We start from the raw sequence: 21,743 nt of genomic DNA, 5'->3' as shown, positions 1-21,743 counted from the left end.
GAGCAACTGCTCACCAATGATGTCACAGTCACATCCCTCAGCTGGATTTGGGCAGGAAATTGTCTCTGCTTCAAACTAAAACTCAAATTTCCATAACTGTGCCACTGTCAGGTGGGAATAAAATAATCAAAATATTCTCAGAATAGTCAACATTCTGATGTTTAAAGATGTTATAAGTTTTAGCAAAGTGGAACTGGAAATTGCTCTGATGAGCAGAGCAACTGCTCACCAATGATTTCACAGTCACATCCCTCAGCTGGGTTTGGGCAGGAAATTGTCTCTGCTTCAAACTAAAACTCAAATTTCCATAACTGTGCCACTGTCAGGTGGGAATAAAATGATCAAAATATTCTCAGAATATTCAACATTCTGATGTTTAAAGATGTTGTAAGTTTTAGCAAAGTGGAACTGGAAATTGCTCTGATGAGCAGAGCAACTGCTCACCAATGATGTCATAACCACATCCATCAGCTGGGTTTGGGCAGGAAATTGTCTCTGCTTCAAACTAGAACTCAGGTGTCCCATTCACTGTCAGCACAGGTGGGAATAAAATAATCAAAATATTCTCAGGACATTCAACATTCTGATGTTTAAATATGTTAAAAGTTTTAGCAAAGTGGAACTGGAAGTTGGCAACTGGAAGTGGCTCTGATGAGCAGAGCAACTGCTCATCAATGATATCATAACCACAGCTGGCTTTGGGCAGGAAATTGTCTCTGCTTCAACCTAGAACTCAGGTGTCCATAACTGTGCCACTGTCAGGTGGGAATAAAATAATCAAAATATTCTCAGGACATTCAGCATTCTGATGTTCAAATATGTTATAAGTTTTAGCAAAGTGGAACTGGAAATTTACTTAGAAGCTAGAAGGGTTTGAGGCTTAGGTGAGAAGTGGAAATTTGAGGTTTCTCTCCCCATTTGCTGCCTCCACCCCCCTGAGTGAGCCCTGTGCCCTACCTGTGCCCGGTCCCGGACGTGGTCCCTGCTGTGCAGGTGTCCCCCCCCAAAAATGACAGTCTCATAGAGCACATAGCCATGGGGCTGCCCCGTGCTGTCGTTCAGAGGCAGATTCTCCATGTTCACAGGCACCTCTGACTTGATGGGCTGCAGAGGAGAAGCAAATTAAACATCAGGAGTGGGAAGTCTTGTAGGGGACTGCAGCTCATTTACAGCTTCACTGCCACAGGGGAGAACCTCCCAGCTCTGGTCCAGCCCAAAACCCCTCCTGCCCAAACACCAGAAAAAGGAGCCAAGGAGTTCCAAAAGTGCAATTCCAAGAGAACAGAGGGAGCAGTGAGAAAGGTGAGATAAAAGATTTGCTGCTTCTGCATATGCTTGGTAAAAAACCCCCAACCTCATCCTTTGGGATAGGGCAGAGCACAGATTGCTCCAGAAGTTGTTGCTTTTTAGGTGTGGGATGCAGTGAAAGAGGTGTCACTACCTGTGAGAGTGCTGGCAGCACATCCCAGAGGGAGATGTACTGGTGCAGGAGGATGGCACCATAGGAGGCCTTGCTCTCAATCATGGGAGGAAGAGGAAGGGGCTGGCCTGGGGTGCAAAAAGAAAGATGGAACAATGATTTCAGACAACAGGCATTCAAGATGCCTCCCTTGAATTCAAGATACCTCCCTCCCAGACTTCCTCTGTCCTCCCATCCTTAGTTCCCAACCATCCAGAGCCCCAGGAGGTCCAGTTTCAATAATTCCCACCCAACCAGAGCCCCAGAAGGGTCAGTTTCAGTAATTCCCAACCATCCAGACCCCAGAAGGGTCAGTTTCAGTAACTCCCACCCATCCAGACCCCAGAAGGGTCAGTTTCAGTAACTCCCACCCAAGCAGAGTCCCAAAAGGGTCAGTTTCAATAATTCCCACCCAACCAGAGCCCCAGAAGGGTCAGTTTCAGTAACTCCCAGCCAAGCAGAGCCCCAGAAGGGTCAGTTTCAGTAACTCCCAGCCAAGCAGAGCCCCAGAAGGGTCAGTTTCAGTAATTCCCACCCAAGCAGAGCCCCAGAAGGGTCAGTTTCAGTAACTCCCACCCAACCAGAGCCCCAGAAGGGTCAGTTTCAGTAACTCCCACCCAACCAGAGCCCCAGAAGGGTCAGTTTCAGTAACTCCCACCCAACCAGAGCCCCAGAAGGGTCAGTTTCAGTAACTCCCACCCAACCAGAGCCCCAGGAGGGTCAGTTTCAATAATTCCCACCCATCCAGAGCCTCAAAAGGGTCAGTTTCAGTAACTCCCACCCAAGCAGAGCCCCAGAAGGGTCAGTTTCAGTAACTCCCACCCAAGCAGAGCCCAGAAGGGTCAGTTTCAATAATTCCCACCCATCCAGACCCCAGAAGGGTCAGTTTCAGTAACTCCCACCCAACCAGAGCCCCAGAAGGGTCAGTTTAAGTAATTCCCAACCATCCAGAGCCCCAAGAAGGTCCAGTTTCAATAATTCCCACCCAACCAGAGCCCCAGAAGGGTCAGTTTCAGTAACTCCCACCCAAGCAGAGCCCCAGAAGGGTCAGTTTCAGTAACTCCCACCCAAGCAGAGCCCCAGGAGGGTCAGTTTCAGTAATTCCCACCCAAGCAGAGCCCCAAGAAGGGTCAGTTTCAGTAACTCCCACCCAAGCAGAGCCCCAGAAGGGTCAGTTTCAGTAACTCCCACCCAAGCAGAGCCCCAGAAGGGTCAGTTTCAGTAACTCCCACCCAAGCAGAGCCCCAGGAGGGTCAGTTTCAGTAATTCCCACCCAAGCAGAGCCCCAGGAGGGCCAGTTTCAGTAACTCCCACCCAACCAGAGCCCCAGGAGGGCCAGTTTCAGTAATTCCCACCCAACCAGAGCCCCAGAAGGGTCAGTTTCAATAATTCCCACCCAAGCAGAGCCCCAGGAGGGCCAGTTTCAGTAACCCCTGACTGAGCAGTGCTGTGGCTCCTGGGTTGCTGATTACCAATGACCATGCTGAAGAGCTGTCTCAGCTTGAAGAATTTGGATGTGTAGTCCCCAGCCTCTGTCAGCACAGCATCATAGTCTGGGAAAGCAGAACAGCAGCACGTGCTTTAAACACATACAGCAGCTCTGGGATGGCTTCATGCAAGAAACAAAAGCCCCAAGCACAATTTTCATGGCATTGTCTGCAGTATGGAAATCTGTACACTTTAATCTGAGTGAACATCACTAAACAGCCACAAAATTCCTTCAATTAGGGAAGAGCCATTCACACTTTCAGAGATCTAATTTGCACATATCCAGAATTTCACACAGGATAAAGTCAACAATTAACTATTTTAACCACAGGCTGTGGGATGAAAAGAGATTTATGGTAAAATTTGACTTGGTAAAATTAAAAAATGATGGTTTGGATCAGCAGCTCTTCGTAGAAGAAAGAGATCTCAATTCATCATCTGTGACAGCTTTGTTTACAGTTCAGAATAAAGGAATCCCTTCCTGGAAGGGTTGGGAATCAGATTCCTAATTCCAAATTCCTTTTAGACAGGAATTTCCTCCTGGGCTGTGTCCTACCCCACCTCCCAGGACCAAGTCCCTGTGCTGATCACTCTGAGTGGGCTGGCAGCTGTCCCAGCCAGGGCAGGGACACCAAACCCACCGTAACTGGTGACATCTGCCTTGTACTCATCAGCCTCCAGGGCCCCGCTCATGAAGCCAAAGTTGGTGCCTCCATGGAACATGTAGAGGTTGATGGATGCTCCTGTTTTCAGGATGCTGGCTACAGTATTCACCATCTCTGCAAAAACAAAAAAAAAAAAGATTTTTTTGCAGCGCCAGGGAGGCCACAAACACAAATCTGGGCCAGGAATTCAAATCAGACATTCCTGGGCAATCACAGTGATTTGTGCTGTGATTTGCATCTTGCCCTCTGGAAGGGGCAGCACCTCTACAGATGCATTTAGATACTAAAATAATAATAATAATAATAATAATAATAATAATAATAATAATAATAATAATAATAATAATAATAATAATAATAATAATAATAATTATTATTATTATTATTATTATTATTATTATTATTATTATTATTATTATTTTGGGGCAGCACCTCTACAGATGCATTTAAATTTATTATTATTATTATTATTATTATTATTATTATCTAAATTATTCGAATATGTTAAATATTAAACATTTAATATATTAACAAGACATTCAATATTACATATTAATACAAAATATTTTATGTATCGAGTATTAAATATTTAATACATTCAAATAATCCTCTCCTCCAGGTGAAAAAGGGGTAAAGCTCGTGCTGTCCAGCAGGAATTTTGCTTTTAAGAAGAAGAGCTGCCAGGACTCCGAGCCAGACTAATGAGCCAATTCCAGGGACAATGCAGGAAGATGGAAGTTGTTAAACCAGTCCCACAGCTCGGCTCCACGGCTCTTCAGGTGCCCTCGGGGTTTGTTTTTTTAGTGGCAGCCTCCCAAAGGAGCTCTGAACCTTCGAGAAGGTGCTGCACCCACCAGGGGCCGTGAGCCAGGGGGAAAGAGAGGGGGAAATGGGGCTGGAAATTGGGATAAAAAGGGGCTGCACCTCCAAAAACGGGAGAGACCCCAGGGGAATGGCCCGTGGGCTCTGCCTTGAGTGGAACAAAGCTCCAGGACTGCTCTGGCTCCTCTTTGGACATGTGGATTAATTTTCCTGCCGGTTTCACTCGGTTTGGGCTGGGTTTCAGGTTCGTTTCATGCAGTTTTGGTTGTTTTCATTCAGTTTTGGGTGGTTTCCCCCAGCTTTGTGTCATTGTCACTCAGGTTTTTGTTGTCAGCTTCAGTAAGTTTTTGGTGGTTTCACTGAATTTTCTGTCAGTTTAGGATGGATTTCACTCGGTTTCAGGAGGATTTCACTCAATTTTTGGTGGTTTCTCTCAGTTTTGGGTCGGTTTTACTCCATTTTGGGTGGTTTCATGTCATTTTCACTCAGTTTTGGGTCAGTTTCCAGCGGCACCAGGTTAACCCTGTAGGTGCTGAGGCAGACCAGGCACCGATCCCAAAAGTTTTGGGTCATTTTCACTCAATTTTGAGTCAGTTTCACTCAGTTTTGGGTGGTTTCAGGTCAGTTTCACTCAGTTTTGGGTCATTTTCACTGAATTTTGGGTCAGTTTCATTCATTTTTGGGGCAGTTTCATTCAGTTTTTTGGTTGTTTCCAGCGGTGCAGGTCGACCCCTGGGTTAACCCTGTAGGTGCTGAGGCAGACCAGGCACAAGTCCCGAAAGTTTTGGGTCATTTTCACTCAATTTTGGGTCAGTTTCCCTCAACTTTGGGTCATTTCCAGCAGCACCAGGTTAACCCTGTAGGTGCTGAGGCAGAGCAGGCACAGGTCCCCAAAGTTTTGGGTCAGTTTCACTCAATTTTGGGTCAGTTTCTCTCAGTTTTGGGTCGTTTTCACTCAATTTTGGGTTAGTTTCTCTCAGTTTTGGGTAATTTTCACTCAATTTTGGGTCGTTTTCACTCCATTTTGGGTCAGTTTCTCTCAGTTTTGGGTCATTTTCACTCAATTTTGGGTTAGTTTCTCTCAGTTTTGGGTATTTTTCACTCCATTTTGGGTCGTTTTCACTCCATTTTGGGTCAGTTCAGTTTCTCTCATTTTTGGGTCGTTTCCAGCAGCGCCAGGTTAACCCCGTCGGTGCTGAGGCAGAGCAGGCACAGGTCCCTGAGGCTGAAGGGCAGAACCCCCCCGAGGCACAGCCAGGTGCTCACCATCTGCATCGAAGACGTAGTGAGGGCCTCCCCAGTTATCAAACCAGCCCGTCCAGTACTCCATCACCATCTTGGGCTGGTCTTTCTGTCAAGAGAAAAGCAGAGTTCAAAGGGATCCAGGACAGGCCTGCAGCCACCCCTCTGTTCCAGAGCAGCACTGCTCAAAGTTGTTGTTTTATGTTGGTTTTTTGTGTCTCACCAAATAAAACAACACAGACACTGGAAGGGAAGAAGAAGAAGAAGAAGGCAATGAAGAAGACAAAGATGATGAAGATGGAGAAAAGAAGAAGAAGAAGAGGAAGAAGAAGAGGAGGAGGAGGAGAAGGAGGAGGAGAAGCAGAAGCAGGAGAAGCAGAAGAGAAAGAAGAAGAAGCAGCAGTGGAAGAAGAAGAAGAAGAGGAAGAAGAAGAAGAAGAAGAGGAGGAAGAAGAAGAAGCAGCAGAAGCAGAAGAAGAACCAGGAGAAGAAGAAGCAGCAGAAGAAGCAGCAGCAGAAGAACAACAACAAGAAGTAGTTTCTTTCCTAACTCCAATACTTATAGACTTTCAAGTGACAGTGGATTGGAGGATGAAATTGTCACCTCTCCAATGACACTGGACAAACCACCAGTCTATGAAATTTCTCCTCCTCCAGAGAGGAATGTAAAAACAATCATTATTTTATTTATTTACATAAAAGTGCATGAGAAACTCCATTACAAGATGCAAACATCAGAAGGCTCAGAAGAACTCAGAAGAGCAGGGTGACAGCGGGGTGCCATGGTGTTTATAGGAGGGTTTTCTTCTCAACTGGCACAGCCAAAAAGGCACCTAAGGAGCTCTGAACAAGGAGCTGTGGGCCAGCAATGCCCAGAACAGGCAAGCAGAGCTTTGTGCCTCTGCTGCTCACAAAGCACAGAGCACACAAGCAGGTGCTGTCAGACACTGCTGGATGCTGCTGTTTGGCAGAGCTGGAGCAAAGGGACAAACCAACTGTCAGTGTTTAGTTCTTGCTAAAAACACCCATTTATAAAAGTCTGCTTATGTGCCACGCCACTGCCAGCTGAGAGCTTGCAGGTGCAGGGCAGCCAGTGCTTGCCAAGGTACAGCAGCAGACCTGAGCTGCTTTAATGCCTTTTTAATGCTGCATATGGTGCTGGCAGGGAAGAATTTGCAGGAATTAGGTCTTCATTAAAGGCTCTGCACACAGAGCAATTGCTTCCCATTTGTCAGTGCCTGGCAGAGCCCTGAGGCCCTGCAGGATCCCTCCTGTCCCCATGGCATGGGCAGGGCCATGTGTGTTCAGCCTGGCTGCCCCTCCAGCCTCCTGGGCTGGATTTCCAGGCAGTTTGGTGACAGGGGTTTTGTTCAGTGCCACAGGAATTGGCTGAGGTAAGTGGCATTAAAGAAACTCGTGTTTCATTAGGAGAAAACAACTGCCTGTAATCATCTAAACATCCTTGGAAATAGATTTAATCAATCCATCCCCAGTGAAGCAGCCAAAGAAGGGATTTTATCACCTTCTGGAACCAAAACCCATGAAAAGGAAAAGATAAAAGAGCTCCATAACCCCTGCAAACACTTCCTGTCTCCTAACTGGTCTGGCAAAGGAGGAGCTGCTCCTCTGGGGCCACATGTGCTGGGGAAAGTTCATTTGCAAGGTTTGGGCAATTTGGGCAGACCTAAAGGAGGTGAAAGCACTTCCAGCAGAGGGAAAGAAAATAAATGCAAGCTGTAGGATTGAACATCCAGCATGCCAGCAGGGCTCCCCTCCACAGCCAGGCAAAAGCCAGGAGGTGAGCAGAGAATTGATCAGGGCTGAGGCAGATCCCAGCTGCTCAATCCTTCACCTGGAGCAAGCAGAGCACAGGGAAAGAGGACAGAGGGGGTAAAAAGAGAGATAAGCTGTCACTAACCCCAAAACCTGTCATTTCCTCATCACAGTCAGGACACTGTTCACACCAAGTGTTCATTAATTAATTAATTCCCTCCCTGAGGCAAACCTCTGACAGCACAGAGGGGTTAGAAGTGACACAGTAAAACCTCATAAATCTGCCCAGAATGAGGCCCTGGAGGTGCACAGACACAGCAAAGAGCACCCACAGCATCAGGGTGAAAGAGTTTGGGAAAAGGAGGATGGAACTTCCAGAGAGAGGTTTGATAATTGTGTGATGCTCTGGGTATCACTTGAACAAGTCTAACCCCTACCAGCTAAACACAGGGCACAGCTGGATGAAAAGCCTTTTAGAAGGATAACAGGACACTTAAATCCTCCTTCCCTGATTCCAGGAGGATTTGGCCTCGTGAGAAGGAAACACACAAATCCCAAAGAGAACATCAGAGCTTCACTCCCAGTGCTGGAAAACAGGGATGAGCAAAGTGCTTCTGCAGCTCACCTGCACTGTGTCCAGGTACTTCAGCAGCCCAGGCTCCAGCTTCTGAAAGTTAACAGTGGCCAGTGCTGGTGGGAAAGGAAAAATGTATTAATTTAGACTCATCCAAAATGTCAAGGGGATCATCTCCTCGGCCCAGCAGGAGGGAACTGCAACACCTCCTGTGTCACCCACATGTTCTATGAAAAATCCTTTCCTTGGGATTTTCCCTCCTGAGAAGCTGAGAGGCCTCAGGAACAAACTGCAAACAATTCTTATCTGCTGCTGTGGGGTGCAGCAGGTGGAGCTGGGATTGGTCTCTGTGGTTGTTTCTGATCAATGGCCAATCCCAGCCCAGCTGTCCAGACTGTCTGGGTCACAGACAAACCTTTGTCATTCATTCCTTTTCTATTCTCAGCCAGCCTTCTGCTGGAATCCTTTCTTCTGTTCTTTTAGTATAGTTTTAATGTAATATATATCATAAAATAATAAATCAGCCTTCTGAACATGGAGTCAGATCCTCATCTCTTCCCTCATCCTGGGACCCCTGAGAACACTGTCACACTCCTGAACCCCCAAAACAGCCTCCTCAGCAACTCCCATCAAAGCCTTCACTGGTGTGCAGAATCCAAGGGAACCACAGCACAGAGTGGAATCCTCCCAGGCCATCTTTCAGCTCTAATGTGCAGAGATATTACAGAGAGAGCATCAGAGCAGCTCCTGGGGTGTCACCAGCTCTAATTAGAGCCTGTAAAGCACTTGGAGATCCTCACTTAAAAGGCACCACATAAAGGCAAATTTATTAGCAAGGCCTGTCTGGATGGCACAGTGCTCTCCCAGGCTTCAGCTGCAGGAATCCCTTCCCAGGCAATATCCTGCAGCTTCTCGTGCCTGTGGGGGTGAGTGAGAGCAGGCACAGGACACGAGAGGCACAGAGAACTGCAGCTGAAGGGTTCTCTGTGCTTCTGCCCATCCTCAGGCTCTGCAGTGACTTCAGCCTAACAAGATGGAGTTTAACAAGTCCAAGTGCCCAGTCCTGCATTTTGGCCACAACAGCCCCTGCAGTGCCAGAGGCTGGGGTGGTGTGGTGGACAGTGCCCAGGCACAGAGGGACCTGGGGGACAGAGGGCTGGGCAGGAGCCAGCAGAGTGCCCTGGGCCAAGGGGCCAATGGCTCCTGGCCTGGCTCAGGAGTGGAGTGGCAGCAGGAGCAGGGAGGTCACTCTGCCCTGCCCTGGGCACAGGTGAGGGCACACCTGGAGTGCTGTGCCCAGCCCTGGGCCCTCAGCTTGGGAAGGACCTTGGGACACTGAGCACATCCAGAGGGGACAGCGAGGCTGGAGAGGGGCTGGGAACACAAACCCTGAGAGGAGCCCTGAGGGAGCTGGGGGTGCTCAGCCTGCAGAAAAGGAGACTCAGGGCTGCCCCCATCACTCTCACAGCTCCTGAGAGGTGCCTGTGCTCAGCTGGGGCTGGGCTCTGTCTGCAGCAGCACTGACACAACCAGAGCTCACAGCCTCCAGCTGGGCCAGGGAAATACAGGCTGGAGAGCAGGAAAAGGTTTTTACAGAAAGGTGATAAAGTTCTGGAATGTTCTGCCCGGGGAGGTGGTGGAGTCCCCATCCCTGGGTGTGTTTAACAAAGCCTGGATGTGGCACTGGGGGCCAGGGTTTAGGTGAGGGGTTGGGCTGGGCTGGACTCGATGATCTTTGGGGTCTCCTCCCACCTGGTCACTCTGTCATTCTGAGTGGGAACACCTCCTGCAGGACAGGACCCTAATCTGGGATCACTGTCCCAGCCCCTGGCACACATTTCAACCATTTCTCTATCTCCCAGCCCTCAGTCACACTGATATTTCTCCCAGACAAACTCTGCAGCAGCGATGATGTGATTCAGCATTAAAAATTGACTTCTAACAAGAGAGCTGCTATCAAACCCAGCCCCAGTTGTGTCAGGCAGAGCACTTCAAACAGAATATTTACAGAAGGAAAAGTTCACTTCTGACTATTTATACCTTGATTTTAATAGGCTGACCTATGTAGTGAGCTGAGCTGGAGAATTCAGCACAGAAAACACGAAAGGAGAACAAAACAAAACGTGGATTTAGCACTGATGCAATATGTGAGTATTACAGTTCTGGCAGTTCTGAAGGAGAACATGCCCAGCTCTGCTTTTCATGCAGGCTAACAGCACCCCATGGAAAAGAGAACCATCCCCAGAGCCTTATTTATCCTTCTCATGGGATGTTCTTACACACACACACACACACAAGGCATCCCACCATGGTCTGGAGGGACAGCAGAGGGTTTGTCACCCACCAGCTCCCAGAAGGGCTTCCAGCTCAGATCAGCTTGGGAATCCTGGAATCAGAGTGGGCTGGGATGGAAGGGCCCTTCAGCTCATCCCTGGAAGGGCAGGGACACCTCCCACTAGCCCAGGGGATCCAAAGCCTGCCCAGCCCCACCTTGGACACTTCCAGGGATGGGCAGGGATTCTTGCCTCTCCTTTAACCCCTTCCTCACACCCTGCTGCTCCTCACTTGGAGCCCTGGTTATCCCGCACATCCCTGAGGGAGCCCTGAGGGAGCTGGGGGTGCTCAGCCTGCAGAAAAGGAGACTCAGGGCTGCCCCCATCACTCTCACAGCTCCTGAGAGGTGCCTGTGCTCAGCTGGGGCTGGGCTCTGTCTGCAGCAGCACTGACACAACCAGAGCTCACAGCCTCCAGCTGTGCCAAGGGAAATACAGGCTGGAGAGCAGGGAAAGGTTTTTACAGAAAGGGTGATAAAGTTCTGGAATGTTCTGCCCGGGGAGGTGGTGGAGTCCCCATCCCTGGGTGTGTTTAACAAAGCCTGGATGTGGCACTGGGGGCCAGGGTTTAAGTGAGGGGTTGGGGCTGGGCTGGACTCGATGATCTTTGGGGTCTCTCCACCCTGGTCATTCTGTGATTGTGTGATCAGTGACACCCTGGCTCTCACAGATTGCTGTGACATCCCAGAGGCAAATTGGGACCAAAGAGCTCCCAGCAGAACACCAAACCTCCAAAGAGGAGGAGCTCTGAGGCTGCCAACATTCCCCCAGGAGGTGAGGCCAAGGCAGGGGCTTCTCCTTCCTCCTTCTCCTGACAGCTCTGTGGCAGGCAGACAGTGACTCTGTGTGGTCACAGCTGAAAACTGCTGCACACCCAGAAACATCCAAAGGATCTTTTCACCGTGCTGGTGAAGGCCCATGGCTCAGTAAATGAATTTATCCCTCTCATACTGACATGGAAAAGCAAAAGGAGGGGAAAAAAGGAGGGGAAAGTCTTTCCCTTTAATCATCTCCATGCCTGAGATTGGAAATTTAACATTATTTATGACTGAGGGATAACAGGAGCACTCAAAGGCTGTACCCTGCCAACACTAAATTTGGGGAGCAGTTACACCCCAGGCAATTGGCAGGAACACAGGAGAGAGCAGAGGCCAAGCACAGAGTAAATCCCAGCTGAAATTACCCCAAATTCTGAGAATCAGAGCCCCACACAGTCAGGTTTAGGGCTCAGTGAAATTCCAGCAGCTGCACCTCCATTTCTTCACAGGAAAAAGGAGGAGGGTCCTCAGCAGCACTTAAAAAACTTATGAGAATTATACTTTATAAAGGGGAAATGGGCATCCTTCTGCATTCTATATAACTGGCACCCTCCTTTCCCCACCTAAAGTTTTACCCCCAAAATAATCATGCTCAGAAGATAATGCTGCCCCACAAACTATTGCTAAATCTACTGTTTAAATGTAAAACTCAAAATCAAGGTTTCAATGGAGATTTTTTCCTTCACTTTTTAATGGCAAAGCATCTCCCTTAGGAACGAGTTACTACTGGTAGTAATTGCTGAGGAGCTTGTTTAGTATCCATTGAAATGAAGCAATAAATAGCATTTCCAGCCTTGCAGCGTGGTGGGAAAGTTGAGAAATGCTGGGTGCTGCCATCTCTTGACTCAGTGGGAAGCACAGATGCCCATTCCCTCACACAGTGTCACACTCCATGTGGAAAATGAACCACTCCAAACCTTTCTGGGAGGGGTCTGGGCTTGTCCTGGCTGCACCAGCCAGCCAAGGGCTCCCTCCTGCCACCAACAGGACCCCGGGGTGCAGAGGGTGAATTAAAGACCTCCCTCAGCTCTACAAGCACTCACCTCCTTCCACCAAGCCAAAGGACAGCCCGTTCTTGTTGTCTGAGGTCATCAGCAGCTCCACAATCCCTCTGTTTAACAGGGCCTAGGTTAACAAGAGCAAAAGCCATCGTGTCACCAGAGCTGAGCATTTGCCAGGGTGTTAAAGCACTCCAGCCTCACCCTCTGGGGGCACAACTGGCAGGGCCTTGTCATTAAATGTTGTCCCTGTGACATCTCCCATTGCTCCTGAAGCTTCCCTGCCTACTCTTCCCAGCTTGAAGACCACTGGAAAATCTTATTTTGTCTTAGAAAGCTGGATTGGTTTCTCACTGATGCATCCAACTTCAGGATTTTAGCTTCTGAGATCAAGGAAATAAAAAGCTTCACTGCTTTCATCACAAGAGGGATTCAGGTGGAAGGAGGAAAGGAAAAGCAGCTCAGCATTCCTGACTGCCTGACAGAGGGAGCTGGGAAGAGGGAAGAGCTGATTTTCCAAGGAACACCATCACAGGACAGCTCAGGCACAAATGTTTTTCAGAAATCAATGAATTCAGTGGTTTCTCAATATTACAGCTCCAGAGGAATCAGCACCCTGAGGTTTGAAATCCACCTGCACACAGGAGGTTCCTCCCATCAGGATTGTGCTCTTGCAGCTGGTCCTGAACACAGCAGTGCCTGATGTTTGGAGGAGATCAGTTGTTAATTAACCACTCATTTCACTGCACCTCCATTGGAAGTCACTCCTGCAGCTCCCAGGAGCTCTGGAACAAGGCTCCAGTCTCTTCAGACTGAATTACTAATTGTGAAATGTGACAAAACCCTTTGTTTATGGTCCCTGCCTGCACTAAGAGCAGACCTGGGCATGGCACAGTGTCTGCATATGGAAACACAGACAGACCCAGCCCAGAGCCAGGACAAGCTGGTGACTTTATCAACCCATCCCCACCAAATTTACACCTGAACAATGCTGGATTCAGACTAAATTCAGCTGCTGAGGGAACTGGAATTTCTAAGCAATTTTACCAAGGTAATTCTTTGAGCACTGCATTAATGCAAAGTTTCTTCCCCTCCTTTTGAGTGTAAATGCAGAACAGAGGAACAGCAGAGGTGCCACACATTCAGTGCCTCCCAGAGTGCAGCAGAGAAGCAGGAATAGAAGCTCAGATCTGTGTGGGAAGGGCACAGATCCATGTCAATAAATCCTTTCACTTTTAGGAAGGCAAAGGCACTGCACCCAAAAAGTGAGGTAAGCACAGGGAGGTGAGGTTTTGTGTGAGCTGAGGGTGTTTCTTAATGAGTTTATTAATTCCAGGAAGGGGCAACTTGGTCATGGATGCTAGATGTGAATTAAGCACCTTGCCACAAACCAGAACAAAGACTCAGAGCCCCTCCTCACATCAGATCCCACTCCAACCAAAACCAAAGCCCTGCAGATCCTGCTTTCCCACATTTCCATCTCTAACCACTATTCTGTACTGCCTCAGATGCAAATTGCACACAATCCCAGAATATGATGAAACAGCACTGCAAAAACACACCCACAGGCCTGGCAGGGAGGTCTGTCCTGACAAGTCTGAAACAGCACAAGCTCTTTCCTCACCAAGCCTTGGAAAGCAAGGCCAAGCCTGCAGCCTGCTCAGACCCCCAGAGCCTCTGTCCCTTCATCCAGGGCTCTGAAAACCACTTGCTTGCATTATCTCTAATTTGTTTGTGTACAAACTTCATATTTAACCTTGTAAGGAGAGTTAAACCACAAGCTGGGGTCAGGGCAGGAGCTGGAGATCAGCACTCCTGCCATGGACTGGTTTGAGGAGCCTCTGGACACCCTGGGCAATGGCACAACCTGAGCCTCAGGGTGCTCAGGGTGCAGCTGGGCTACCCAAAAGGTTCCAGAAGGATCCCATAATCCTGTAGCAGAAGAGCAAGCCTGGATGGTGACCCCCCTGACATGCAGCAATACCTTTCAGCATTCAGTGAGGAGAAATGAAACAACAAACCCTGTGAGGCACACTGCAGATCTCATTACCTGCCTGCCCTGCAGTGGTGCTGGTCAGACTGCTGTGAGACCCACCAGGATAATCCAGCCTCCCTGGGCAGCTCCTCAGCACTGACTCAGAGCAGCCAGGGCAAGTTTAATCCCTTTCTGACAGGGCTAAGGGAGGCATTAGGCAAATTAACCTTCCTGATGCTGAGCCCCAGATGACACAGGTTTAGGAGTGTGCTGGTGACTTGTTCCCATCAACTTTTCTGCCAGGAAAATCAATAAAGGGAAACCTTTATCAAATATCATCTAGGAGAGGCTAAAGAGGACCTGCAGGTGAGAGCTGCTTCAAGGCCAGCTGTGCAATACAGACACTCCCAGCTCCCTAGCTCCCTCTTCTCTGGGAGATGTAAGAACACAGATTTATCAGCACTCAGAGGGCCATGTGCCAACTCTTCCACTCTTGGAGGAAACATCCAAGGAAAACGCAGCTGGCGCTTTCAAGAGTCTCTCAAACCACACCCAAAAGTTACACAGAAAAAAGAAAACACTGTAGGGAAGGTGATTTATGGGAGAGACTGACACAGAAACAAGTAAAAGTAAAAAAAAAAAAGTAAAAAGTAAAAGTGCCAGCATTACCATTTTGACATAGGTCATGTAGTTTGGGTCTTTGGCATAGGAACCATATTCATTCTCCACCTGCACTGCAATGATGGGACCTCCTTTCTTGTACTGTGGGGGACAAAAAGGGAGAAGGAAGGTGTTCACCATGATTTCTAACCACCAAAAATCCCACTAGCTGCTGGAAAGATGCACCAGCATCAGAAGGACTCAGCTCCACCCCCCCATGCTCCCACACTGACAGAGTAGGAACATTCTCCACCTGCACTGCAATGATGGGACCTCCTTTCTTGTACTGTGGAGGACAAAAAGGGAGAAGGAAGGTGTTCACCATGATTTCTAACCACCAAAAATCCCACTAGCTGCTGGAAAGATGCACCAGCATCAGAAGAACTCAGCTCCACCCTCCCATGCTCCCACACTGACAGAGAAAGCTGCAGCCTGCGCTGATTCCTGGTGCATTTTTGTGGCAGTTCTTGGTTATTGCCTGACCCTCTGCTGTCACACAGAGCCCACAGTGCCCTGTGCAGCCACTCCCAGCCCTGCAGAGGGACAGGATGGTGCTTGCCTGCAGAGGGACAACGACGCGCATCAGGCGGTCGAAGTAGGCGTCCACGGCCTCTGTGAAGCCCTTGTAGGTCGTCCTCAGCTGCATCTCGGGGTCCTGCAGCAGCCAGCTGGGCAAAAGCAGCAGAGGAAATGTGTCAGACACTCCTGCCCAGTCATGCAGAGGTATTCCAGCCACTGGCATCAAGTCCCCCCTGGGCAGGGATCACTGGTGGCACCTCAGAGCCCTAGGTGACACCCCGAGTTGGGAATGACACCTCGTGTCCACCTCTCACTTGTAAATAAATCCAGGCTCCAATTCCCCATCTCCTCCTCTTCTTTTCATTCTGCATTTCAGGCTCAAACTCATTGCATCACCTCTACCAATAACATTTCAAGGGTTAATCTTATCACTCTGAAGTGAATTCCCTGCATTCCCAAGGGCACTCTGCAACCAAGTGCTCCTTCAAAAAACGCCAACCCCTTCTCAAATAAAAGATTGCTCTAACTGTTCCCACTATTTCAACTGCTGATTTACAAAGCTGGGTTCTGTTTGGAGTTAACAGAAAAAAGGGCAATTTGTTGAACAGCAGAACAAAATAATGCTGTAACAATTTAAGGGAATGAGCCTGTATCTTCCTTTTCTCAGCAAAATCAGGCCTTAACTAATATCTTTCCAAAGATCTCTATATTCAACTCTGCCAAATGTGGCTTTGTGGACTTAAAAAAAATCATCTCCTCTTCAGCTGGAAAGTGAGACTAGTACTGTTGCTCTTTATTAGAATTTTTTATCTGTCTGATAAAAAAACCACATGGGTGATGTGACAACAACTGACAACTTCTCATAATCTAACCTGGAGGTGGCTTCTGGCTCTGGTCAGGAAGAGTTCTGCTCTCAGGGTTAAGTCCCTGACACCTCAACTCTGATGCCAAAGGCAGGTGAAAAGTTAAAAAAACAATCCCCAGGTATCTCCACTGAGGTTTGTGCTGTGTGCAGTAAGGAAAACAAGTGGTAACCTGGCACTGGCTCCACTCAGGAGCCAGGCAAGTCCCAGGGCTCCCAGAGCCTCCTCCAGCTGGGTTCTTCAGGGGAAGACACACAGGAGGCTGGGCTTTCATCACTGCCAGCTACAGAATGCAGATTTCTAGTAGGACTTTTAAAATGGAGCTGAGATGGAGCAAATTCTTACACCAGGCTGCAGATCCTGTCCATGCTATGAGGAGTCAAGGTGCAACAGCAAGATGGGCTCCTCCAATTCTATTTTCTTGCTGTAGCTATTACACCATAAAACAATTATTATTATTATTATTTTAAACACCCAAAACCAAAATTAGAAGAGCTCCACAAGATAATGAGATAATGAGATATCAGAAATATCTCAGAAAAGAAATATCCCCATCAAGCAGCCAGCCATTCCAAAGCCATTCCTCTGAAGGAGCCAAGGCTGTGTGATCAGGAGCTTGGGATTTGCCTGTCTCTGATGCTTCCCTGAAGTGAACAATTTCCACACTCACCTGGGCAGACCCCCGAGGTCCCACTCGGAGCAGATGTAAGGTCCAGGGCGCAGAATCACCCACAGCCCATTTTTAGCTGCCAGGGAAAGGAAGGCCCTGGGGATCCAGACACAGGAATTACTGTCTGCCTGCAGAACCCCACCCTGAATACTCCAATCACCCCTGGATTTAGGTAGCAAAGCAGAAGGGAATTGCATGATGAGGTAACCACCCTGCATTGGTGTCACTGTGGTATCTTCTGAAAAATCCCTTTGCCAGGATTTCTTCTCCTGGGAAGTTGAGAAGCCTTAGAGAAAAATGTAAATATTAATTATCTGATTTGCTTCCCCCTGTTTTGCTGCTCTGGAATGTGGTCTGGAGATTGTTTACCAACAGGTGCATGTTTGGTTTCATGTGAATTGTTTTTACTTCATGACCAATCACTGTCCTGCTCTTGTTAAGCCTTCTGTCTGTATCCTTTTTCTGTATTCTTTCAGTATAATTTAGTAGAGCATTCTTTCAATACAATATAATACCAAAAAATAATAAATCAGCCTTCTGAGAACATGGAGTCAGATTCATCTCTTCCCTCGTCCTGGGGATCCCAGCAAAGGCCACAGATTAGTGTTAAATTAAGTTCCCAGAACTTCAGGATGAAGTTGATGAGGAAGGGGAAGCAAGGAATCCCCACTGCCTGACCAAGGCACATCTGGAAATAGCATCTTCACCCAAACACCACACACCCCCTCCCCTCCACAGAGGAGTGTTTCATACCAGAGCTGTCTGTGCCACATACCTCAGGTCCAGATTTTTACTGAAGTCAAACTTGCCTCTTTCCTTCTCGTGCAGGTTCCACGGCACGTACCTGAAAGGCAGAGCAGGTGAAGGGTGAGCTCTGGCATGCTCAGAGAAAAACTGAGGCCCCACCATTCTTTTCTGTAGGAGTGATGGGGGGTGGGATGGTTGGGATGGTCAGAGAGAGATCTCTGAAGGCAGAGCTTGGAACTTGGGGTTTATTGCAAAGGGCCTGGGGGCAGGGCCCTGCTGGGAGCTGCCAAACACAGCTCAGAGCAGCCCAAGAGAGGAGCCCCAAAGAGAGAGAGAAGAATAAAAGCAAGAGGAAAAAAGAGAGTGAAGTTCCCATTACAATACCAGAAATCTTCTTCTGTGTTCAATATTCTAATTCTCATTAACCAGCCTAGTCCAAGATACAAATCCTACAGCATTTACATCCAGCCTATAAGAATCATTACATTACCATCCTTTGTTACATTTTAAACAAGCTCTTTCCCCGCCAAGCCTTGGAAAGCAAGGCCAAGCCTGCAGCCTGCTCAGACCCCAGAACCTCTGTGTCCCCTTCATCCAGGGCTCTGAAAAGTGCTTGCTTGCCGTTATCTCTAATTTGTTTGTGTACAAACTTTGTATTTAACCTTGTAAGGAGAATTAAATCACATTACATTACCATCCTGTGTTCCATTTTAAACCCTAAAACCTCCTCTTTGGGCCCCTCTGCCAAGCCAGCAGGGTCTGCTCTGACCCCTGGAGCTGCCTGCAAGCAGAGGGTGTTGTTCCATCCAAAGGGGATTACCTTCAGCCAGCCACACCATTGTTTTCCAGCTGTTTAGTAACTAAAATATCTCAAAGCTGCTTTCATTTCAATCTCACTGATAGTTTCCATATTCTCAAAATCTTTTGCCAGGCAATCATATTGATAAGGCTTTCCCGTTTCATCTTCCCCAACACTTTTCCCACAGTAGGAAGCATGGAAATACATCCTTGTGGCCCAGTGGAAGGCTGGGCAGGGAGGGCACTCACGTGGTGAGGGTGTTGAGGCCACAGGCTCTCATCTTGAGCATCCGATCCTCCCAGTACTCGCGGGGCACTCGGAAGTAGTGCATGGAGCCGCCCAGGATGCGGAAGGGCATCCCTTCCAGCAGGAACTGGGAGTTCTCTGTCTGCAGGCCCAGGGTCCTCCCCCACAGCCCCAGAGGGGTCAGCTCGCTCCAGTTAAACCTGGAAGAGAACAGGAGATGTGTGAGCAGCCAGTCCTGGGGAAGGAATGTGTCCTCCTCATTGCACCTCACCCAGCACAGAAGCAGAAGGTTGGAAGATGTGGTGTTGCATTTTAGCTCAGTGGTATCTCTGTCTCACCTCTCCAAAATGCAGGGTTTATTCCAAGCCTGTGATCCTCCCCTGAAGTATCACGGATCTGTAATCCCCTTGGCCCAAGTCTTACTCCGTGCCCACTCTGAACCTCCCTGTTGAGCTGTGCAAGGGACACCAACCTCTCTTGGCCCTTTTCTCCCCAGGTTCTCCCTCTCTCTGCAACAGGAAGAGACCCCAAAGATCATTGAGTTCAGCCCAGCCCAACCCCTCAGCTAAACCCTGGCACCCAGTGCCACATCCAGGCTTTGTTAAACACACCCAGGGATGGGGACTCCACCACCTCCCTGGGCAGAACATTCCAGAACTTTACCACTTTTTCTCTAAAAAACTTTTTCCTAATATCCAACCTGTAATTCCCTTGGTGCAGCTTGAGACCAGCTCTGACCCTCCTGCTTCTCAAGCAAGCCACACTCTTGGTCCTACAGAGCACAGAGATGGTTCAGAAGGCTCTAAGCCAGCTGGGAAATCTTCCCAAATGTGGATTTAAATCCATTTCACTGGCTGCTCCCCCCTGACCTCCCCAAGCCACCATGCCACGCTCTACAACTGACAGTGCTCAGGCACAGAGTGTGAAACTCACTTGCTGAAATTAAGGATGGGCAAGTTTTCACTCACAATACTCACAAATACTTCCCTAACTTAGGGAATTCAACATCTCCCTGTTCTGCAGTAGGAGGGCACATGGCTGATTTCCAGACCCATGTTCCAACAGCAGCTGAATCCATCACTGCCATCCCAAATGTCTTGGGGACTTTGGTATCTTCCAACTCAAAGCATGGAAAAAATAAAACCTCCTCACCTGCTCCCTGTGAACAGAGAACCTTTTCCTCAGTTTAATGAACCCCCTGGATTATATTCATTACCCAGGAGAGACTAAGTCAGCTGCCACCACAAACTTACCTCTGCCCACATCACTGTTTATGTTCACCCTGAAAATGTTATCTGCCACAAGAACCAGAGCACGGGGCCAGCAGCTCCTCAGCACTTACCAGGGTGAGCTCTCCTGCTGTCACAGCTCCTCTCAGGTCAGCTCCTGCACTACTCATGGCCTTGCAGGCTCCCAGCTCACTTGGGCTGAACCAAACCCCATTTCACCACCAAGACCCAGAGCAGTGTCACTGCCTCCCTCAGCCCAGCCCAGGGACACACAGACAGGCTCAGACAATGGCAGCTTGTTCCTTATCAGAGCCAGATGTGAGCAGTGAGTTCCCAGCTCCAGAAAGCAGCAATGACCAGCACATTTGGGAGAAAATCACAGTGAGAGAGGAGAGGAACACCTGAGCCTCCAGGTGCTGCCTAGGCTACGTGTGAAGCGGTTGTTAGCAGAGGGTGAGGATGCTCAGGGCTCACAGGGATTGCTAACCACAGCCTGCCTGTCCTCTGGCAGGCCAGGGGGACTAAAAGGAGCTGAATCTAAGGCTTGCAGGGCACTGCAGGGCTGGCTGACAAGCTCAGAGGGTACCTGAGTAGCAGAGCATTCTCACAGGGCTCTGAAACAGCCGGCAGCAGGCAGGGGTAATACCTGCAAAAGGAAGCCAGGTTAGATTTCACTGCCTCCAAAGAGACTCACATGGATTGTCCAGCCATTCCCAGTGATATATGGTCTCTTCCAGCCAGGTCTTGTAAGCTCTTGGAGATTTATATTACACCTAAAATAGCTCAGCTACTTTAGAAGGCATAAAATCAGCAGGATGGCTTTTGTGGTAGTGTTGGAAACAAAAAAGTTTTAATAAAAGGCAAAATAACAAAACTCTTTACAGAGAACAACCAAGCCAGGGCAAGAGGCTCTTGCTCCTGGAAATACACCCCACAAAAGCCATCAGTTCCTTTGTTCTCTTCTTTTTCTAGTAAATTGCCCAGGTGGGACTTTTTGGCTTCTGTCCAATCCTTAAGTTTGCGGTCAAGTCCCCAAGGTCCTATGAGGTGTCTTTTTACCTAATCCAGGAGAGAAACTTCTGGGCTTTTTCCCTTTTTAAGGAGACAAAGGATAGTTTGGTCACTCAGTGAATGGGGGGCACATTCCTGCACCCCAGAATCAGTGCTGTGTCAGAATGTGGGGTGGTAACAACAGCTCCTGCTGATAGTGCAGCTCAGGTTGGAGAAATGAGTACAAAACACCAATCTGCCACATTTAAAGCGTGCCTGAGTAAGAACAGGACCTAACATGCTCATCTGCATGAGAAACAGCCAGAGAATGATGGCACAAGGCTGGGAAATGGCAGCATTGCTCCCAAGGAACTGTGACAAATTTCAGCAGCAGGGGAAAGGGTTCTCAAGCCCCAAACAGGACACCCCACAGCCACTCTGTGCTGCTAAATTACAGATTGTGACTTTGGCAAATGTGAAAAATGAGTATTTTATCATTGGCTTTTTGCAAATATTCAAATGAATATTATATGTGTTATGTCAGAAAGTGATGCTGTGTTCATTTTCTCAAGTAGCATGTTAAATATAGTTCTAGGTTATAACATAATGTTAAATTGAAATTATGCTATGTAAGATACTTTTTTAAAGAAAGGACTTGCACTGAGATAGCAGCCACAGCACACCTGAATCTTTCAGAGAAAGAGAATTTATTGCCCCATTACCAGAAGAAACAAACTTCTTCCTGCCTTGCTCAGCCCTGAAGACTCCTCAGGATTCAGAGGCAGAAGCTGACACTGCCCAGACAGAATCCTGTGTGTGAATGGAATTGATGCACCATGGATGAGCTGTATGAATATGCAACAGGCTGTTGCT

The 21,743-nt window shown here is 48.3% G+C and overlaps 1 protein-coding gene across 4 annotated transcripts in view; it reads right to left on the bottom strand.

The window, feature by feature from the left end:
- Window positions 1-21,743, bottom strand: part of LOC132338033 (beta-galactosidase-1-like protein 2) — a 35,878-nt gene that overhangs the window by 11,020 nt on the left and 3,115 nt on the right. For 2 of the 4 annotated variants that reach the window (XM_059867176.1, XM_059867175.1), the window contains exons 2-14: window positions 20,467-20,526; window positions 18,654-18,851; window positions 17,635-17,703; window positions 16,860-16,955; window positions 15,367-15,475; window positions 14,817-14,909; window positions 12,218-12,299; window positions 8,075-8,139; window positions 5,701-5,785; window positions 3,589-3,726; window positions 2,932-3,012; window positions 1,442-1,548; window positions 958-1,104 (exon numbers count right to left, since the gene is read on the bottom strand). In XM_059867176.1, coding sequence (XP_059723159.1) covers window positions 958-1,104; window positions 1,442-1,548; window positions 2,932-3,012; window positions 3,589-3,726; window positions 5,701-5,785; window positions 8,075-8,139; window positions 12,218-12,299; window positions 14,817-14,909; window positions 15,367-15,475; window positions 16,860-16,955; window positions 17,635-17,703; window positions 18,654-18,851; window positions 20,467-20,526 — 1,330 coding nt within the window. The remainder of the gene's footprint in view (window positions 1-957; window positions 1,105-1,441; window positions 1,549-2,931; window positions 3,013-3,588; window positions 3,727-5,700; window positions 5,786-8,074; window positions 8,140-12,217; window positions 12,300-14,816; window positions 14,910-15,366; window positions 15,476-16,859; window positions 16,956-17,634; window positions 17,704-18,653; window positions 18,852-20,466; window positions 20,527-21,743) is intronic. The other 2 variants (XM_059867177.1, XM_059867178.1) reach the window with 1 other exon arrangement.

This window comes from Haemorhous mexicanus, chromosome 24 (assembly GCF_027477595.1).
Source record: "Haemorhous mexicanus isolate bHaeMex1 chromosome 24, bHaeMex1.pri, whole genome shotgun sequence".
Classification (NCBI taxonomy): Eukaryota; Metazoa; Chordata; class Aves; order Passeriformes; family Fringillidae; genus Haemorhous; species Haemorhous mexicanus.
Note: the sequence above shows the minus strand (reverse complement) of the source record. Positions and strands in the feature narration are given on the sequence as shown.